The 22,471-nt window shown below is 32.8% G+C and overlaps 1 protein-coding gene and 1 pseudogene across 2 annotated transcripts; one reads left to right on the top strand and one right to left on the bottom strand.

Annotated features, from left to right (window-relative positions):
• The first annotated feature begins 8,876 nt into the window (after nucleotides 1–8,876).
• Nucleotides 8,877–10,626, top strand: LOC134274358 (P2X purinoceptor 7-like). Of its 2 annotated transcripts, XM_062756639.1 has the most exons (4): nucleotides 8,877–9,142; nucleotides 9,549–9,665; nucleotides 9,776–10,258; nucleotides 10,363–10,626. In XM_062756639.1, the coding sequence occupies exons 3-4, from the start codon at nucleotides 10,031–10,033 to the stop codon at nucleotides 10,624–10,626; spliced, it is 492 nt and encodes a 163-aa protein (XP_062612623.1). In that variant the 5' UTR covers nucleotides 8,877–9,142; nucleotides 9,549–9,665; nucleotides 9,776–10,030. The 2 variants fall into 2 exon arrangements, with proteins under 2 accessions (XP_062612623.1, XP_062612624.1); XM_062756640.1 differs by having other exon boundaries at nucleotides 8,877–9,665.
• LOC134274357 (uncharacterized) lies at nucleotides 10,123–14,119 on the bottom strand (annotated as a pseudogene).
• Between the last annotated feature and the right edge of the window lie 8,352 nt (nucleotides 14,120–22,471).

The raw sequence follows: 22,471 nt of genomic DNA, 5'->3' as shown, positions 1-22,471 counted from the left end.
TTGGCAAGAGTTTATCTGGCGAAAAATTCTATTTGGCATTTATGGATTCTTCTTCCTTCACTAACGAGACGTTTTCCGGGTAATAGATAGCAAAATAAAATAAGTTTTTAACTTTGTAAATACTTTAGGTCAGAATACACTGCAAACAATAAAATCTGGACACAGTTTTGTTCTTCATTGCTGCAGAAATCACAGATAACTTTCATTTATCTTAGAAATATTAATGAACACAATTTACCAACAAAAACAAAAAACAAACAAAATTTTTCTTAAACCATGCTCATAGTTTAAAATTTATATGTAAATATTACTTGCTTATCTGTAATTTACTTTATTACTGATTTCAATGTACACGAATTTTTCTAAAATTAACTTTTTATAAAGTCCCGATGCACTCTTTGAAGATGAAAACATTAAACATTCTCCGTGCATCTAGTGCATGCATTCTTGAAGGGAGTTGTACAACATGAATTTATACAAAGGATGCACGAATTCTGTCAGATGCATGTTTGCCCTGTTGTAAGATTACTTGAGATATATAGACTTGTCCATTGTAATCTGAGGATGCTTGGCTATAAAAATCACATGCAGTTCCTGTTTTTGTCTTTCAAGATATATTACAAACGTCTGAAGATAATAGTTGGCGAAGAAACTTATAACAAATGTATATTACACTGAAATGGTTGTAAAAATACATGTTGTAAACTTGAGTTGACAAGATAACAAGTTCTATTTAGCTGGTATTTTTCGTATTGTGTAGAATTTTTCTGTTGTTTCTAGAACATTTTCTAAGACAAATGCTTTAACCAGAAGTGTTTGTATAAGAAGTCTACTGGTATGTTATTGTAATTATAATAAAGAAATACGATTCATTGTATGATCTGTTTGTGAATAAAGTCTTACTTCAATTAGACCAATTCTTTGAAAGAATGTCACAATTTTTACAAAAGTAGCTGTATTTTTTAATCATAGCATTCAACATAAGTTTCTATTTTAATAACCATGGGAAACCGGTTGTGGTTGTTGAAGTTAAATATACATGTGTATTAAGTCATATTGAAATAAGACCAAAACTGAGAGAGAGAGAGAGAGAGAGAGAGAGATAGCGTAATAGAATTTTTGACTTTAGATAGGACGGATGGGGGAAACATTTATATATCATTACTAATTCATAGGTTTCTAACGAGAAAACCTGAAAAAAAATAAAAACGAATGCGCATGCAATGCAAAGTGATATTGTTTATCACATAGATAGACCTGCTTATGTTCATAAAGATATTTTCTTGGTGAAAAAGAAATGTGATTGCTAAAAAAAAAGCCGGTTACTCAAAGAACCCATCTCGTATGGTCCGAATATCGAATACTATAATCAATATTTGAGCACTAGGAAAAATGCAAATTATGTAAGAAATGAAGACAAATAATGCTTTTATTATTATTAATTGTACACATAAATTGTGTAAAAATTTCTATTTAAAAAACTGTCAAACACGTTCTACTTTTAGCTCCACGCTATATTGATATATTTTCTTTATCTTAATTACTAGCAAGATTTTAAACCCTTTTTATCTTTTGAAAACGATTGAAGTCATAAAAAACACAAGCAGTGGCAGTGCATTGCTTTATTGAAAATCAGAGATATGATTAAGAATCAAGATTCAAATCAATTAAATGAAACATGTTATCTCTTATATGATTTAGTAACAACATTTTTTAAAACTATAAAATGTTAAAAATTGAACATGATTTTATTAGCATAATGGACAATTAAATTTCAGTCCGCAGCACTGAGCACAGTGAAAGTAGAATATATATGTAAATAATCATCATAACTGTATAACCTATTAGTCGGATCTACTAAATCGATACGTGTATGAGGACATGAATGAAAATTGATATATTGCTTTCAAATGACCACCAAATCGAACAATAAGAATATCTTATTGTTCGCACATGATCAAAGTTCCGCTAAAATTTATCAATTTTTTGTCTCCATTTTTTATGTCTGCAATTCTTAACTAAGGTATTTTTAATGATCATAAAAAATTTGAATGTCAGATTTTAGAAACAAGAGAGATTTAGAGCTTCTTTTAGGAGTTAAATTTAATTATGTAAACAGGTCCCGTGCCACGTTTTTGTCTAGTTGGGTTAAATTAAGGAATCACTGTCTAGTTTTGAGAGTATGCCAGGGCATCAACAATTGTGGGAAACATGGGATAATTTGCATAACGGGCGAAGCCCATTATGCTAAAATTATCCCATGTTTCCCACTATTGTTGATGTCCCTGGCATACTCTCAAAACTAGACAGTGATTCCTTATATTTCCATTTCATTGTGAAATAAAATTGTAGATTTAGACTTTAAAAATGTAGACATAGACTTAAATCACACGAGGACCTCCATGCTAATTTCAATAGTCCTTGCCCACTGACGTCAAACACAAAGGCAGTCGCACGAGATTTACATGCATATTTCGCCTCCTTAGCATCAGACACAGAGACAGATGCGCACGAGATTTGCATGCATGTTAGGCCTCCTTAGCTCCTGACCTATCGACCTGTCTAATTTACATTCCGGCAGAATTATCAAGAAATAAACTCCGACAACTTTCAAAGAGTTATCACAGAGAAAAAAATTAGAAATGGAAATATTATACTATGTTAGCTCAAAGCAGGCTGTTTTTATTTTCAATAAGCAAGTAAATTCTAAATACAATTAGACAGTTTCTGGTGGTTCGTTGAATCTCGTTTTCTTATTATAAACATGGTATTTTCTATACATAAACAAAATCAAACCACGAGCTTTGTTTACATTAAAGGGAGTATTAAGCTCTGTATATCCTTTGTAAATCAACAAAACACATGAAAATGTTTGCTGATCATTAGAAGTGCCTTAGTTAAGATTAATAAACATTAAAATTGGTCAAAAATTTTTTTGTTGAAACCGTAGCCATGCCCCTTTTAAAAATTATGACAGGCACAGAGAGCTGAATGATAGATGAACAGAGAAACAGAAAGAAAAATGGTCAGTTATGACAATCTTTGAAATTGAGGCACAAAATTGTCAGTGTGGTAATAGCTGATTTTCCTCCTTGTAAAACAGATCCAACAATCTGAAAAATAGGAAAACAAATAATAGAAAAGTAGCATAATCAAATTTGCTCCAAAGGGAACCATTCCCTATGTTTTAGTTAATTAGTAACTCTCATTCAAAATCCTGGAGATTTCTCCAGTGGCATAAAAGATAAAGGTTTTATTCTTCATTATGTTATTGTCTGAAAGTCAATTTTTGAAATTGTTCGAAATTTCATCTAGCTTCCATTTAGATAGGACATAAAGCGTTTTAATTTCAATTACTACTCTTTTTCAGTAGTATTCATAATAAAAAAAAATATGGATATAGCTCAATTTTATTACGGCTTTCTTTCAGACAGCACAACATAGTAAAGGTTTTTCATTTTCCCCAGAATTTAATGAGGTATTGTGTTGCATTTAAGTTTCCATTAAGTAATGACAAGCATATCTTTAATTTCAAAGGTTTCCCGCATTAATAAATTAGTATTTTAACTTACAATTATAGCTACTAGTATTTTTAGTCCAGATTCTAAACCATAATAATCTTTTGCTAATCGTCCCTTATAGATTATTTTTTTTCTTTAATACTGGGAAGTCACCTCTTGCCGCTGGGGGACTCCACTCATTTAGCACTCGGCCTTTTCTGTCAAATCGAGAAAAAAGTCGACTTCACGTAGCAGGCCGAGTGATGTTACGATATGTACTCGGCACGTATAGCCTTTAAGCAATTAGAGGTCTTTTTGTGCAAACATCTACTGCAACATAAGACCTCGGTTTATACGGTCTGATCCTTAAGACCAGCTTCCTTGCTACACAGAGGATTCGAACCCAGAAACTAAGGATCATCTTACTGGAGCATCCGTCTCCGGCCACTGTGCACTGAAACATATTCCTTACAGGTGTTGAGAACTTTAAGTACATTAAAGGATTCGTATTCAATGTTCTTTGCTAATTCAATGCAATCTCAAGAAGTTCAAATTCAAATTTACTAGGTGCACACAAATAAAAAATTATAACATGATTATTTTCCTGTGATCATATTTTTTGTAACGTGATAAAACCAGGTATTGCGGTTTTTCATTCATGTGTAAAAAAATTCTAAGGAAAAATACTTCAAAGTAGGAAAACCTAGTTAATAGAGATGAAATAAAAATTGAAAAATTATCTATGTTTTTATGTATTTGCAACTGCAATTTTCGAATGACGTAATGTGGTAACAAGTTAAAACCACAGTTGCTCAGTGTTGTCTAATAACATGTTTGTTTTTGTTTTGTTTTTTTTTACGAAAACCGCGAAAAGATTTTGATAAGAATTGACAGCTTTTTTCTGATTTACAAACATTTTCGATTCAGGTAGTTTCATTGTATCAAATATCTTAAACATTTAGGCTGAGGTAAACCCCTTATTGGTATAGACAATAATTAACGTGATTCAAATTGAATGCTTTTTCAAAGTTGTATATTTCTATGGAGTGTTAAATTATAACTGCTTTATTATACATTATGGATTTGTTTTATTTATCTGATGAGAATTATGATATAAATGCAATTTTTTGTTATCCATATTCGAAAAAATGTTATTCATATTTGAAAACCAGGTAAGTTACTGACAAACAGGTTGATGATAGAAACTAAGATTATCAACTGTCTCGTTTAATGTCATAATTTCGGAAAATTTATGGTCGATACAATAACCCTGTCAACAAATACAACCTTTTTAAAGTAAAATGCTGACTGACATTTTTCGTACTAACTGTCAGGCATTATTAACTCCTGAATTGACTTCCTTTCCCGTTATTTCCCGATCATGACAAGGAGCACAAGGTGGGTGTGACCGGTCGGCATGGGATGCTTAATCCTCTATGGTGGTCGATGCCACGTCTGATGTTTAAAAGACCCGTGTTAGCTCTGCTCCTGATTAAAACCCATCATTTGATTTAAAAACAGTATCATAGCAAGATCGACAAGAAATGATGTACAGAACCTGACAGTATTTGTGATAGAGGTGTAACAATAGGTTTAACTCCAGTACTATGTTTACCTCTTCCTTAGCTCTGATAATCTAAATTAAAGATAATGGGTTATTTTATTGCATGTTGTGTATCGAGAATATTTGAGAATGTGTCGCTCTACAATGAATTAATATTTTTAAAATAACTCATCGAGAACTATTCCATTATAAATATTTATTACAGCAGGCACACAGAATTCATAATAAACATCTACTTTAACTCTAGTTTCAGTTATCTGATACATGTATGCCATTTGATTTTAGGAAAACATAAACAAACAAACAACCCTAGTTTCAGTGAAATTTGGATAGTGTTAAAAAGGTGCCATCGGTGTTAATTCTATAATAAAATAGTACTCGATGAGTTATTTTAAAAACATTAATTCGTTGAAGAGCGATTATTGATGCATTTTTAAAATTAGGTGGTTTTGTACTGAACAAGATTTATGAATTATAAGTTCATTTATTCTCTTAAAATACCTCTGTATGGTATAAGAGGTACGAATTTAGCACAAGTACCACATTAACACATATATAGATCCACATAAAAAAAATGCAGAGTTATATGACTGCCGTCATGAGAAAAGGGCCCTTATCTTTTGACGTCACAATGCTCAGAAAACGACGTCAAAGTCGCGGTATTGTAAACACGGAAGTAAATGTTGTCGACTACGTTTCGTACACAAGAAATAAAACTGGATTTCAAAGTGTTATAAAAATTCTATGTGTGTTTGATACGGACATTTTTAAAATATATAATATTATCATAAAATTATTACTATTTAGTAGGTAAATTCACTGTTTGATAATAATCTATTTAATTGAGTGTGTAACTTGATGTTGATGTACGCGACATTGGACATGCACATTGCTAGGAACAGCGATAAAAACAATGTCTATGCCTGACTAAATTAAAGATGCTGCATATTTGTTTTTTGAGCAATTTACATATACATGCTTAAATCTGATTCATGTTCAGAAGTTTTAATATAAAAAAAGGTATATTCCATTTTGCACATGTATATTTCTTTTCAGAGAGAGCAAGCGAGAGATCTTACACACATAATATTACCCTTCTTTATAAACGCAACTTTTTGCTGTAAAATTTAAACCGGGGTACCATAATTTAAAATGTTAAGTCATTTTAATTTTAATCCATAGTTAATCGTACTAATTTACCCCGATTGCCAGACCACATGAACTGTCGATTTTCATCTATAAGGGGGGGGGGGGGATGAGTAGCCAGGCCAAAAAAAAAATCCCCCAATACCGGTAAAAAGACAACCGTTTAATTTTCAAGCTAAAAGCATAACTCCTCTTTGATTGGATATAGATATTTGTAACATGAGACATTAAAACCTTCTACAACAGCAATAAATAATTCTATACTAAATTAAAAGCGAGAGAATATGCTAACGATATGCTTATATGCTAAGGATAGAGAAAAAATACGGAGGGAAAATTGGGATGCCATAAAATCTTTGCTAAAAATAAATTTTGTTTCAAAAATTAATTTGAAATAATCAAATAAATGTAAATACATGCAAAATAAATGTATGGTAAAAGTTGTTATTGTTTCAATTTTCTTAAATTGTTCCGATAAATGGAATCCCACTCGGAACTGAACTCAACTGAACTGCAATATATTTCAGAATTAAATACAGCTATCGAAGACTTTTCCCAAAAGCAAGTATACCCAATGTTAAAGAAATTAACAATTTTACATCGACAGTGATATTATGAATTAGAATATTTCTAAACCAGAAGAAAAATAAAACAATATAGATTAAGCGAAAAACAAGTGATTCTGGGTGTAATTTCCAAAAGTTGTGAAAACGTTTAAATCATGAAACACATTAACATCAAATGTAGACAACAAATTAAAGAATTCTAAATTTTAGAAAGATGAAAAAAATAAATGTAAGCACTGGTGATGTTAAATGCGGAAAAAAAGAGGTTTGTGTAAAACTTTCATGAATGTAAAAAATATTTTACTGACTATTGTAAATATGATATGAAATTTAAGCACATTTTAATGAAATCTTGGACGCTGAGTCTAAACTCTGATACATGTATCTAAATACCCCGCATATCTCGAGATCAATTTCTTCCGTTGTAATCAAAATACTTAAGTCTATTTCACAATCTTAATATGGCTTTAAGGAAAGGAATTAATAAACAAACGCAAATATTCTTGCGGTTAAAGAAAAATATTGTCTATTATGTAGTCGCACGCAAGTAGCAGGGGTAGGGGATACATGGAAAGTCCAGTTGCCCCCCCCCCCCTCTTTTGCTGCAGAATACTCAAGTTCGCGCACTACAGGACAAGACAATAAAGAGTCTGAACCTAACCCCCCCCCCCCCTGGAATTTTTGAGTTTAGACAGCCCCACCCCCATTTTTAGTGATGATTTTAAAGGGAAATTGATTTTTTTTTCTGACTTGTCCCTTCCCTCGCTGTGTGGGGACAGCTAGGCGGAAAAAAAAATCACGTGGTGTTTTTTATTCAATTTCGAAATATCGGGAAAGTAGTATGTTTTGAAATAATATCTAAGAAGAAATAATTTGTCTAAATATTTAGGAGAAAGGTGTAATATTAGAGCGGTAGATTAATACTTAACCACATCGCCTCGTACAAAAACCATAAGCGTGTGTTGGACGTAATATTTCATTATTGGTTAATACAATCGCATTGAAGTGTGAAACCCCAGGTGTCAGGTTAGCCGATGTCACGGAGGAAGATGAATAGATGACCTTTCATGGCCGTAGACACCCCCCCCCCCCCCCCCAAAAAAAATATGTAAAAAATATATTCATTCAGTTTTAGTTTCAAATCGATTTCGTCAAACTTGAAATGGTAATCTAATTTTGCACAAAAACGTTGAGTATCGTTTAGTGTGCATATATATATATTGAAAAAAAGAAGACAAGAACAGTACAGATAACCATCTCTTTGGTGACATAATACAAAATACATCTTTTATACATGTGTTCTGTTCAAGTGAAACAGAGCACGGAAAATCAAATGAAGAAAGTGAAATGTAAAGAAATATTTCTAACCGATTTTAATTGTGATTTACTAAGTAAGAGGTTAAAAGAAAGATTCAATTTTAGGTACAGTTTATAAACCATTCATAAGACAATCCTTTCACGTGATTACTATTTGCCTCTTTATTATGTTCCTACTTCATAACTAAAACAGGTGAGGAAAATGAATTATATAAACAATGGAAAGTTGCTTTAAACATTTGAAAATATTCAAAATGTAAAATACGCTTCATGCAAGTAGAGAACATATTTCTTTTAATTGAGAATTGTTATAAAGGAATAAACGTTTTTAAAAACAAGTTTACATGAAACTTTTTTGAAAACAAGTTTACGTATCTTGGCGTATCAGAATTTATTTCTCATTTTATTTTTTTGGCGATACAGAGAATACAGTTTTTTTTTATATCCTATCGTAACAGTTAAAGTCGAGAATTAAGTTATGTGCGTGTGTGTTTGTGAGTGAATGCTGACTCATAACCGAAAATTATACTTTTAAAAAAATTCGGGATGGATGTGCTTTTTTGCGAGGGGATGTCCCAAAACGTAACTAATCGGCCATTTCCGTACAAATGGGGATATCCCGTTTTTGCCATTCGTAACTACTCGGCCATTTTCCGAGAAAGAGTAAATGACAAATACATCCATCAAACTTTGTGTTTGTGTTACTTTAATATGGAAGTGATATGGTCTACATAAGATTATAGGTGTGTGCAAAAAACTAACTTCAGTGAACTTATAAAATTAATTAAAGCCATGTTAGCTATAACTGACGGTAAAATTTTGCATGCTAATCTGTTCTGAAACATTCACCTACTTGTTAAACTAAGATAATACTAAGATTCTGGAAAGAAAATGCAACATGATAAACAAAAGAAAGCTGTTAATTGCATTCCTGCTGTGCACGTTTTTGAACTGGCCATTGCCTTCATTATCTTTCGGACACATGAGCCGATTATTCCCGAGTGTAAGCGGGATGCTGATAACGAGGTCAGACGAAGATGGAATCTGAGGTAAGAAGGCTGCTTTGTCTTTGTTTGCAATATTTTTGAGTTAGCTGAATAACTTTCAAGCTAAAACAATGTAATATACTGTAAATATAAATGAAAATTTAGTATTAAACATTCTGAAAATAAGAACTCGTCAGAATCTTGCAAACTGCTTCATTTACATATAATGAGGCACCAAAGAGGGTTTTTTGTAATCCATATGAATAGCTAGAAAAAATCGTATTTTGGGAATGTTTACCATTTTAATGATTTTAACCCATAAAATATGGATATGTAAAGGATGCCTTTATACAGATATGACACATTTTACCTGTTAGGGAATTTTAAAAATACATAAAGGATATTAAATAATGTTTTGATATTGTGAATTTGCAGAAAATATTATAGTTACTCTATTTCTTTTTTAAAGGACTCAAATAGATCTAGAAGTGATGTTGAATTTAATAGTTCATCGTCAGAGTACTTGCCAGAGCCAAATATAAGAGGAAGAGGAAATACTAGTAGATCAAGACGGGGTCTTACAGCTGTATGTATATTTACCTTACAGAGTGTTGTAACCATTGAAATTTTAATTTTAACTTAGCATATTACATATTATTGAAGAATTATTAGTTACTTTATTAAAAATTGTAACAGGCACTAAGAGGTCGAAATAGAGGGCGTGGACGTGTTGGTGTCAGGAGAGGGAGGCGTGGTGGGCATGCACACCAGGGGCCAAATAGGCAACAATTAGCAATCAGAGCCAGACAGGAGAGGCAAACACATATAGAAGTAATATTTAAACTTTATTTCAATATTTATATCATTATAAATAAATATATAAATACATATAATTCATATATACAAAACTACTAAATATATAATAAAATATTGTGGGAATGCATTTCATCAATGGACACTGAGGGATTAAGAACAGTCCTGAGACTTGTTTGTTCAAAGCAACCCTCATTTATGCTTGACATAATGGAAACGCTTGAGGGTGGTGGACCAGAACAACCAGGCTCTGAGAGCAGGACTGCACCAAGCTGGTGCATCTGCACTTACTGCAGGGAGATGCCCACTGACAGAGAAAAAGTGTGCTGTGGCAAAACAAAGCAGAATTGTCAGTCAAGGCTACCAGTAAGCATACATTTTTTAAAGAATTATACTGCATTTGAACCTGGCAGGGAAATTCAAAAATCAAAGCAAATTGTATGTTAACATAGATCTATGTATATTTTCAGGATTTCTACACAGTGGTTCTTGATGAACTTGTTCTTGAAGTTGCCATGCGGTACTACAATGATGTACTGGCTGAGCCGAGAGATGACAACATCAACAGATCTCGGAGGTATGCTGCCTACAGACAGTTCATCATGTGGGTCCATGGCAAACTTGGGGCAGGCAACAGAAAAGTCATCCCTAGCTGTTGTGTATGGCGGATCAGAGACACTTTCCCAGAACCATCGGGACAGTATGTTGGGTATCTGGAAGGTGTAATGGACTAGGAGGAAAAGATGCTAATCACCAGTTTTCTCACTGAACCTGGATTTTTTTTCTGCTACAAGCTGAGATGTTGGTGGTGGTGGTATTGGTGCCAGAACTGAAGAGATTCTCCTAGGGTCATCAGCCTCGAGAATAACTGGTCTATTCATACCAATCCCATCCAACAGTCTATTCTCCAGGCATTTTCTCATGAGGTCCTCTGTATATGGGTAGCTTTTGGACTTTTTCACCTCATAAGTTGCCCATCTCCCACTCTTCTTACTGTAGTACCTCTGGTGTCTACAATATTTTATTAAAACAATTATATTTATAGAAAACCTTTCACTTTGTAATGTTATAAATAATTGCTATGATAACACACAGTTATAACAATAAATGGAGATAAATACCTCAAGGATCCATCTTTATTCTTTAAGGTATCTCTGTTACAGTTACAGTTGTGATCTAGAGCTGCTATTATGTTTCTTCCCTTGTACACTGGTGGTGTGTAAGAATGTCTTTTAGAGGAATATTTCAGAATAAGATTCTGAAAATTCTCTAAGACAGCTGTACTCCTATGTAAAAACAATAACGTTTTTAAAAGATAATAGGTATGCAATTTGTAAGGCACACAAACAAATATAAAAGTTAAAAGCAAACAAACCTGCAATTCAAATAATAAGGGATTTTTTTCAGGAGTCTTTTATCTTTAGCAATGTCCCTTACAGCAACATGGGCTGGTGATCCAGCCTCTAACCACCCCTTTTCGCGTTCTTCTGTCAGTGGTCCATGCATGCAGGAACTTTTGGAACCAATTCGATATGGTAATATCCACTCATGTTGATTAACAACATGGTGAATAACACCCAACCACATACCCTACAAATAAAAAAAAATCTCCACTGCAAAATTCAAATTTAAAATGCTTATTTGGATTAAAATTTATCTCTTGTAATTTTCAATCCATACTTACAATAAATTCATCCTCTGTCTCTGCTGTGTCTGCACAAAACCAAAAGTGGTTGACAATTTCTCTTGTCCACTGTAGTAAGGGGCGCTTTGATTTCTCTTGCCCTGCCTTTGAAGAAATTTTAAGCATGATTTAAACAGTGAAACAAACAAAAGAACTTTCTCTATTTTATCATAGGTATATGTATTAAATGGTTTGCTTACCTGAATAATTTTCTTTCCCAGATTTTTACAGCCATGCCAAATATCAAAAGAATGTTTGATATGTGGATATTCTCTCTCTGTAACAAACATGTAAAATGGCTTTATCATTTTAATTTAATTTCTTAACTAAAGTTTGTAAGTCAATAATGGATAAAAGATATCAACTTACTCATCAGTGCTTCGACTTGAACATGGGCATCTGTAACAATCTCTGAAATTATTAGGCCTTTGTCAAGAAGAAATTGTAATCCTCTCTGAAAACAGGCTTTCTCCAGTACTGCGCTCTTCCCCCCTGTCATATGCGTTTATCCATGACAACAATATGGAGAATTTTGTGTGTGGTGTTTTCCATAAATGTGTAGGTGCAGAACTGGGCTGAGTGGCCTGGACTATCCATGCGCCCATCCCCTATAACAAGATTAAGGTTACATTAACGGTTTTGTCAATATGTTACTATACCATTCATGTTTGATGAATACTTAAGTGTACTAAATATGCTTATTGTATACCTAAAATCACCAGATTCTTCCCTTGAAATTCATTCATGATTTCATTTTGATGAATTTCCCATATCTGGTCGATGCTTGGCAATACATAAGTCCGTTGCATCTTGCAAAAGGAAGACTGTGAAGGGAAAGGAAGCTTCAGAAACTTTGCAAACATTGCCATTTTTTGGAAGTTGTTCCCGGAAGCTATTAAGGCAGCCGATATCAAAACATCTGTGCTATGCAGGCCTCTGTTCAAAAGGGGCTGTGAACTCCATTTGTTTGCAGTATGCCCTTTCCCACAAACCTGAAAACAGCCATATAAAAAATAATTTTGAAATTTTACAACGAAAGCTTTAATAAAAATTGAATACTTGAAATTTTATTTACAATTGAAAAAAAAAAAATGAAATCCCATCCTTTATACTAACCCACTTAAGATAGACTGCAGAGGATACTGTTTGCAGATTCATTTGCACAATGTCGCCACATCCTTTAACTTTGCAAATGGTGGGCACTGTTGTCCTCGCAAGTTCCATTAATTGCTGAGTATTGACCAAGACAGGATGATCCTCAAGTAGTGTCCCAATTTCATCATTGGTTCTCAGTCTCTTAATGTTGGGACCAAGTTCTACTTCTTGTTCAGTGTCTTGAATGTTATCTTCATCTTCCTCATCCTCTGATTCACTGGGCAGAATGCCATGGTCCAGTCTAGAGATATAGCAAGTCATACATTTAATGAAAACCATTGCATGAATTATTTTTGCAAAAAAAAAAATTGAATTCTTTTAAATATTTTAATCAATTATCTGTATTGGGATAGTGTCAGGCTCACCTCAGTGAAAGATGAAAACTTGGTTCATAGTCATCATCCACTGCATCATCTATGTCATCTTGCACCTCAGATGAATACACAGTGAGACTGAAAAAAAAATGATATATACAATGCAAGTTCATTTTAATTTATTGAAAAATAATTTCATTTGCTTCATTCAATTGACTCACTCAAACGGATTCAAGAAACTGCTTGAAAATGGACGACATGAAATTTTCCTACTGCTACTTGTGGCACCAACAGAATCAATGTCCTCAATTCCAGATATTTCACTCTCCTCTCTAAAAATATTAATTGCTCTTATTTGAAGATTTTTAAAATCATATTTGCAAAATAAATATCTTTTGTGCATCAATGAAGAAAATTTCATTTTTATATTGTACATACCTTTTCTTAAATTCATCTGTTGACATAAAAGAAATTTCAGATTCTGAATCTCTCCTAGCAATTTTACATGGAGCAGGTGTTGAAGTGCCATGTGGAACAAATTTCCCTCTATCGTTAGTCTTCAATGTTGTCTGATTACCCGAGTTTTTCTCAGCATAACTTCATTAAAAATATTAAAATATCTAAATTAAATATTAGAATTACAAAATGATGGAATTTTATGCATTTAAAGTATTTTGTATTCACAATGAGTACATAAATTAATTTATCTGGGTTTTTTTAAAAACTATTTTGATATTTCGTAAAATTTCCCTTCTTGGGGCCCCCCTGTGAACAGGACGAAACCTAAATGTTTACACCACAAGATATACAAGATAACAGTAATCTCTAATATTCTGATGAATTAAACATTCTTTTGTTTTCATATTTATTACTCTTAATCATCAAAGTAATATAAAATGATTCAATAATCTTTGTAAAAAAAGCGTAGAAATAAACCTACCAGTCCAGTAATACTTTCGCCATTTCAGCATTATTCTCGATGGCTAATTGGTTTTTTAGTTCATCCCATTGCTCAATCTGATCCCCAATTGAAATTCTGCACTTGTTCACGGTTGCATTTCTCTCCTTTTTGCGTCTTTTTCTCTCTGAATCGGTCAATTTTACTTTCGGACCACGCTTTCCCGACATTGTGATGATTGTTTACAAGATTGGCACATGCGCAATTAGAGCATTCCGAAGTAGTGACCCCAGGGGTCACTGAATATCGAGATAACGACTTTGGAATTAGTGGCTGGCAGCCAGTATTTCAGATCTTACATTTTATTACCGGTTTGATGGTTTTGGAGGCAAATTATCACGAAAATTAATTGTTACAATAGAAAGGAAAAGCTATGCACGTAATTAGCCGTGTTTTCCCCAATTTTATTTTTGGTACCGTGAGTTATAGCTAACATGGCTTTAAATTACACTAGAGAGCATAAGAGAAATATTATTTATCGTTCACGGAAATGGCCGAGTAGTAACGATTGCCGTTTCTACGCGCGCGGTGTCCTTCTGATCTCTCTCTCTCTCTCTCTCTCTAAAATGTTACAAGTACTTTATATTTTTTATAAATTGAGCTACATTATTTAGAATAAAAAAAATGATTTGTGTTGGTTTAATAAATTATTATTTTTTCCTACTGGACACATTATAAACCGTTCTTAGATTCTGTCTAGAGTCTATACCAACAATTCCCTTCATGAAATTACTAAATATGCTCTAAAATAGAATTAAAATAGTAATAACATACGAAATCCCTTAGGAATAAGTACTCACTAATCGATTGGAAGAAAAAAATTAATATTCAATCAAGTTTATAATCCTCAAAACGTTTTATGTTATTTAAATAACGTAATTTTAATTTTTTCCCCCCGGAAATTGAATTAGACGCAGGCGACGTCATTACTTTTTCCGTGAGTAACGTCAAAGTAATTTTGGTGTAAACTTACTAAAATGCTTATAAAATACTGAAAAAATGAGATATTTTCATAATTTATGTATATTTGCATTCAGAAAGAGTCCGGCTATCAAAATTTACTAAAAAGTCAATTTATGAAAATTTGACCTTAAGGGCCCTTTTCTCGTGACGGCAGTCATATAGCTTTTAAAAATTCACACTTAGATTTTATTCTGGTGAGTACACTTTGATTTGATGTATTTATGTTTCAAATAATGCCATCAGAGTAAAATCCAAATTATCTATGTATTATAAGCCAGTACAGGTAATCTACTTCAAGGTTTATCCGTGAGGTTTCCACAACTTGTCAACACCCGGATAATATTACTCTACTGACTTATCTGGTTTGCCAAATGTCTCACAGTTGAGCTTTTTTTCAAGGCTTAGCCCCGCCAAGGTTTGAACTTACAACCTTTTGTTCTTATTGTGTTACTGCAGCTGCAAAAAAGATTCAAAGAGATGAGAATGTTTAAGTAGCTATCTTAATTAGCCGTGGAATAAAGATTTCCTGGTTCGCAGTATTTATTAAGTACATTTTTCTGTTGGAATCTGAAGCAATAACAGCACTTCCGAAGATGAAATTGCCGAAAATCAAATTAAAACAACAAAATCTACTTACCAGCTCTACTTAATGAAAGAATGGTGCGTATATGCTGACAGGTCAGAGTGACACAAATGAAGCCCTTCAAGACAGTGTGAGGAAGTTAAAGGGAAACGAGTACATAGAAACTGATGTCTTGGTTTGTTGTTGAAGTAAATTCATTTGGCTTAGAACCCAATGTTAGCAAAATAATCTTCATATTGAGTAGATGAAACTGATTCATGTCGAGTTCTCAACATCAATTATGCAGAAAATAAAAAATAGAATGGTAACCTTTTTGAATTTCTTTCTATTTCTTGGGCAGTATGAGAAATTATAGGTTTCTAATGCAAGAAAGGAACACTTTTAATTCTTAAAAAATCTCAAGTCGTCAAAAAATAAATTTCATTTAAGAATTTTTTTTTTAAAAAGCAAGTATTAAGCACATTTAGTGAATTTGTTGCTTATCACTTATTGCACTTGTGTATAATAGTACTTCGCCTTTTGCACCGAATGAAACTCAAGTAATCTATTGACGCTCAGATAAGATATGAACAATTTAGTTACACTATAGCTAAAATACAAGAATTCCTAATGAACATCTATGAAATATCTTGACAAATTACTTTAATCTGTACCTTTTCATGGATGGCACCAAGGGGTATTTCTATGCAATGAGAGAGGATACCATTACCACAACGATTTAATCAAATATACATGAAGGACACTAAGATCGATTTATTCCTATAAAGATCCATTAGATTTGTATATACATAAGTACTAATCTCTATACGGGGAATATTAATCTGATAGTTTGCAGTGTAATTATATGTCAGTGCACTTTTGTGTCCGCAGTGCTTCGCTTTGTAGTTCAGTCTCAGAAAGAGAATAAAGTGAACAATACAGGGATATTATTACATAAAATTCTCTTAATACACATATAATTGTCTTGAAAGATACATGCATATAAATTAAGACGTATACATAAACATGTTATAGATATGTTTCACTTCCTTTACACATATTTAAGGTTTCTATACTATATTTTCTACGTTCTCAGGATACATATTACATAATTGTTTAAATCAAACAATGTGTTAGAATTCTGATGGACAGTAATTTTGCACCTCTATTGGTCGACCTGTTTTTATACCGTTGAAAGCGAATTTATTTTTCAAAGTTATGCATGAAAAGAACACTTTTGCTGTGGCCCTTGATCCGATATTTAGATTTATAAACATCATTTGATAAAATAACAAAAGTTATTTTCATTCAGTGGTCGACTTAATATATCCCAGCAAACTCGAAATTAAAGACACCACAAAGTCTCGCGCATGCATTTTGATTTTTAACTGAATACACATGTAATTGGTTTAATAATTATAACATCTATACTATACGAGCAACGGATCAATTTAAGCTTTTCCATCGCCATGAAATCGAATAGGACCATAGATTACCTCATTGTCTGTCTGGGCTTTTTTTTTCAACCAGTCTGTCCCTCCGTCTGTCTGTCAGTCTGTCTCACTTGGTTTTCTGCATTTTGTATTTTGTTCTGCTTTGGTGATTTTTGACGGAATTATTGCTCTTTAAATTTTTAAGTGGGATAGACTTCCAACTTGATTTTCTATAAAGTTTCCTTAAATACTTCGATACTGAGCTGCTTTTTTAGTAAGTGAGTCGACCTTCTGAGTTGGTGGAACTAGATAACACTCGCTGACAAGGGACCAGATTTGCTGATGTAATGTTCCATGAATGCTTGCTAAAAGCGCCTGCTTACCGTGTGTTTTTGTTTATTCACAACTGATTCGATACGCAAGAACATCCTCTTACTAGAGCAACCGTCTCCGGCCACTGTGCACTGAAACATATTCCATATAGCCAATTTTTAAACCGAGACAAGCTCTTTACAAATACGTGGATGTTACAAGTCATTAAACCTCATAGAAATTACCTTTTTGCAATTTTTTTGATTAATTTCAAAGACCCATTTTTTCTTAATACAACCTATCATTGCTTTTTATTTTGTCCAAAAGCCTAAAAACAATGGCTAAGTCCCAGCTCTTATACTAATTTGATTTAGTAGTACTCCGAACACCTAACCAAAAAGGTCTACGACGGATTTTTCTGGTCAATAGCGGTTGATTACTTTCACTAGTTACCTGATCGACCTCTGCAGTGTCCAGTTGCTTTTTCGCCAAGTTCACGATTTAGTTTGTTTTTTAAATCTTTCAGATACGTTGATTTTCCTTATCTTTTCATTTTACATTGATTTCTGTAATTTTAGCTACTTAAAAATGTCATACCTGCATAAAATACTCTTTCATAAAAATGGCATTTCTTATATAAATCAACATATCCTCTCCCCTCTTTCTTCTTTAGCAATCAATTTATTTCTGCAATATACACAATTATCAAATGCTAGGAATGAAGGATATGGAGATAACGAACAGTATTCAATATCAAAGTCCATAAAACAATACAAAATAGGAGGAGAGCAAACACGGACCTCCAGAACATCAGAGATGGGATCAGGTGCCATGAAGGAGTGAGCATTCCCTGCCGACCGGTCACACCCACCGTGTGCTCCTGTTATTGTCGGGAAATAACAGAAAATCCGTCGACAATTCAGTGTATTAATAATGGACTAACAATTAGTATGAAAAACGTCAGTCAGCATTTGACTCAATGATAAATTGTATTTGCTGACAAGGTCATTGTATCGACATAGAACTTAGGAAATGATGACTTTAAACGAGACTGCTGATATTCTTGTTTCATCATCTTGATTGTCAATAATTTACCTCTAAAATTGTTCATACGTAGAACATGCTCTTGCGTATCGAATCAACTGAGAGATATAAACTCCGTATGCAGGTGATGAAGATATATTGCTGCATAAGTAAGGGACGGAAACGGTTTTTAAAAGTTTTTTTTTAAATGATTGAATAACTAAGTTTTTCTTTAAATTCAAGTCATGGATGCAAACTTTCGTACAATTAACCAAGAGATAACCAACTGCCCACTGTGATTAACTTCTTTTATCTCATAAGTGTGGGGGATACAGCCCATTAGATAAACTTATGCTTTATCCACGGGTACATGCTTTATCAATGGCACTTCCGGTTTTGACACAATCCCTCGCTACAAGATATTATTTTATTCAAACTTTTATTTGTGAAAATTATTGCCCTTATAAAATAAATGATAAAGAGCAATAATATCGTTAAAAGCAAGAAAAGGGCTCGTATATGTAAAAAAAAAAAAGCGTCTTATTTTATCAAGGAACCTGTATTGGCGAGCCTCGCGAATATATACACCATTTCAACTTGTTGGATAAAGCCAATATCAAATCACACAATATAGATATCCTCTATTTATTACCTATTTTGAAAACACAGATGACCTTACATTGACAGGACACTTTTAAATTTTTGATTTCTTTGAAGTGTTTAATTTTCTTGTCTTTATAAATCTGAAGTTAGAACGGTTCATTTTTAACATATCAATATAATTTTTTTTTACATCAGAGCATATTAATACACTGAGGGTGGCAGTGAGTTATGCATGTCGTGTTTTGATAACATTTTACACATCACATAGTTTATTTCAATCACGTGCATCGTGGACAATTTACTTCTCTACACTAAACCAAATTGTGATCAGTAAAACCATTATTCGCTTAAAATAAATACAGTTAAAGGAAAAGTATGTACTTTTCCTTTGAACCGTTCCAAATTGGAGTAAAATACAAGTTCTATTTTATGCGATACAAATAATTATATTCGAATCAGATCCAAAAAAGAATGCGAGATAGTTTATGGCTCTTACGACTAAATTTCACTATTACGTGTATAGTTGTTTTTCCGGAAGTTGATTATTGCCTCTTGACATGCTTTGAAGGTGTAAGGATTTTTTCAACAGAATAATTGGTATCAAAAGATATAAAATTCTAGTTAATGAATTCATTGATTTCGTTAAAAGAGGAAGCCGCCCGCTAGCATCCGTATTTAATTATACTGACAAGTTTTAATTAAACGTTTATTTACCCTGTAAATTACATCAAAATGGTTGACTCTTATATTCATCCTTATCCCTGAGTATTTTACATCATTGAAATTTTGTCGGATATCATTAACTTGTATCAATAACATGCACAACATAAACGATTGAAAAGTTTTAAATCAATATTAAATTTAATATTTTCATAAACTTTCAAAGGCAAATGTAATACATTCTGAAGCAGTATCCAAAAGAAAACAAGCCGTTGAGAAAATGTAATTGCTTATGCATTTCTTTAATAATATACGTTTAACAAAATATACAATCAATCATAACAATAATTTTATGTTAACGTTTCCTTTCTGTTTACTTTGAACGTACAAAAGTACAAGGGAGCTGAGGCAGCAGACGGTGGGCAGTCACCATTCTAACTTAGTTTCTCGTCTTTTCCTTCAAGACAAATTACTTATAAACCTAATTTTTCTCCCAATGAGCACAAGCATATCGTATAAGTTTGCTTCTATGCCTTCTTTGTTAAAGTCGGTATTCTTTAGTGGCAGTTGAGCTTTGCTACTCTTCTACATTTTGATTTTCAGCTGTTTTTCTCAGTACTGTCTTCTGTCTTTCCTTACCTGCTTTCAAGCAGCCTACCACCTTAAGGCTATTTTACAATTGTCTTCCTCTTGTGGTGTGTGTCAGTTTCATTTCTATTGTACTTTACAGCTTAGGCTGTCCATTCCAGATGTTTCCAATATCCTTTCGATTGTAACGCGTCGTTGCCTCAGGATCTTAATTCTATTCCTTTTACGCTCCTCAATTGGAATGCGTTTAGAAGTTTTTGTCTACTAGTATTTTGGTGATGATTAGCAACGTTACACTAGAATTTCAAAGTATACCTTTAAAAAAAACTTTTGATAAACATCCGCATATATATTGGCAAATGGCTTATTCGAGAATTTTGATTTTGTAAAAATTATGTATATCGACTTGGCATTATCAATTAACAATACTTACTTTTATGCATATGTCGATTCGACTTGAAATTATAAAATATGTTTCATATTTAGATGTTTCACTGACTATAGACGATAAGGGCTGACTAATAACTTAATTGTATAACAAACAAGATGATTTCTATTTTCCATTTATCGTCTTCCCTTATTTTTGTAGTAATATTCTTTATTTTCATCTCCCAACTTATTTGATACGCAAGAGCATGCTCCGAGTATGGTCATTTTAAAACTGAGTCAGGCTAATGATATATAAGGAATTTTGCAATTAAATTTTGTGGCTGTTAAAGTGACTTGTTCGCAAATCCATCATTGGGTCGTGTTTTGGCCGAGTTGTTCCATACCTATTGTTGTTACTTTGGTTTATACTGAAATTGACTATGGAATACTCCGTCTACCTGTTTAGTACATAGATCTCACGGAGCGTGTGATCGGTCGATAGAGGATGCTTACTAGGACTGGGACGATATATCGAGATATCGTGATATCTGTAAGGACGATACGCATATCGATACACATGAAGAAATATCGAAATATCGCCCATGAAAATCTGACTTCTAAGTTGTATCGTCCCAGCCCTAATGCTTACTCTTCCTAGGTACCTGATCCCACCTCTGAAAATTTCCAGGAGACATTGTACATTCTCTTTCACAGCTTTGTATTGTAAATTGATTCTTTAAATAGAGCAACGTTGTTACTCAATACATTAACAAAATTGCAATTGGCAAAAACGTTGTTTTCCCCCTCCATACTCTAACACAACTTAATTTTATCAATTCATCTAACAAGCTTAAGACAGTCAAAATCCCATCTAATTGAAATAATTATTTATAACTACAGCTCATGCCTTTGTTGAATACAAAAAAAACTATATTTAAGAATAATTATGTTAGCAGAAATTTAATATAAGACGATGTACAAAACCTATTGTTTCCATTTTCTCTAAAGCTGGGGTATCCTGATAAAATGTAACAGATGTGTTTGTTGTGGAATCAGTGTATCGTAATTGTTGTCTGTCAATGATTTATGTTTTGGCAAATTATTCGCTTCACAGATATATCGTGATGTAACAATAGAAAAGAGTTCGTCTGGTATATCATGTATATATAACAAGAGACAGTCTGTCTTTCTATTGACTTTTCCCGTCTTTTATAACATTTCCTGTGGAACATTGATGAAAGTAATGTAAAAGATAAGTTCTGATATTTGTTTAACAATGCATAATCAATGAACGTATTCATTACTTCCACTTTATGAAACCAACCAAGAGATCATTTTAATTACCAAAGAAAAAAGACAGAAAGAAAAATCCAGTCCAAGCAAAATTTATTCTAAAAAAGCAAACACGAAAGTAAGTTAATTTTTATTCCTCATTGTGCTCATCTTATAGAAGATTTGGTCGCATATACATATATTTTTTTAGACCTGTCCATCTGTCTGTCTAAATATCTACAAAATTTGAAACTTTTCCATAACGTTTGATTGTTTTTAGATGTGGTTTGTATATTACACAGGTGTATTTCTTTGGGTACCAATATATTTGACCTCGACCTTACAGATTGTCTCATGTTTGTAAAATTTTACTAACCTTGGTTTAAATTTTTTAACCTTTGGGGCTACAGCTTTCATACTTCATGTTAATTTCGTATGATAAGTTTAGATCTTTGGGCATATTTTTTTTTTTACCTTTTCCACGGAGTGAGACAAACGTTAAAAAATCTTGACATTAGGTTTTAAAGATCTCCATGTTTCATGGGTGTATATGACCGAACTAGTCCATTCCTTGGGTACCAATAAAATTTACCCTTTGACCGACTCTTAGAGTTTGACCTATTTTGAAAAACATTTAATCATGGTCAAAACGTTTGAACATGTGATGCTAAGGCTATTAGATG

This window comes from Saccostrea cucullata, unplaced genomic scaffold (genome assembly GCF_032062105.1).
Source record: "Saccostrea cucullata isolate Sc308-1 unplaced genomic scaffold, CSIRO_AGI_Scuc_v1 ctg791, whole genome shotgun sequence".
Taxonomy (NCBI): Eukaryota; Metazoa; Mollusca; class Bivalvia; order Ostreida; family Ostreidae; genus Saccostrea; species Saccostrea cuccullata.
The sequence above is the reverse complement of the archived record's forward strand: the minus strand, read 5'-3'. Positions and strand labels throughout refer to the sequence as shown.

What these genes read in the sequence shown, in the direction of transcription:
- LOC134274358 (XM_062756639.1), top strand. Translation starts at nt 10,031, where the DNA reads ATGGACACTGAGGGATTAAGAACAGTCCTGAGACTTGTTTGTTCAAAG. An exon ending in ATTGTCAGTCAAGGCTACCA is followed by an intron (nt 10,259 to 10,362) that starts GTAAGCATACAT and finishes GTATATTTTCAG; the next exon opens with GATTTCTACACAGTGGTTCT.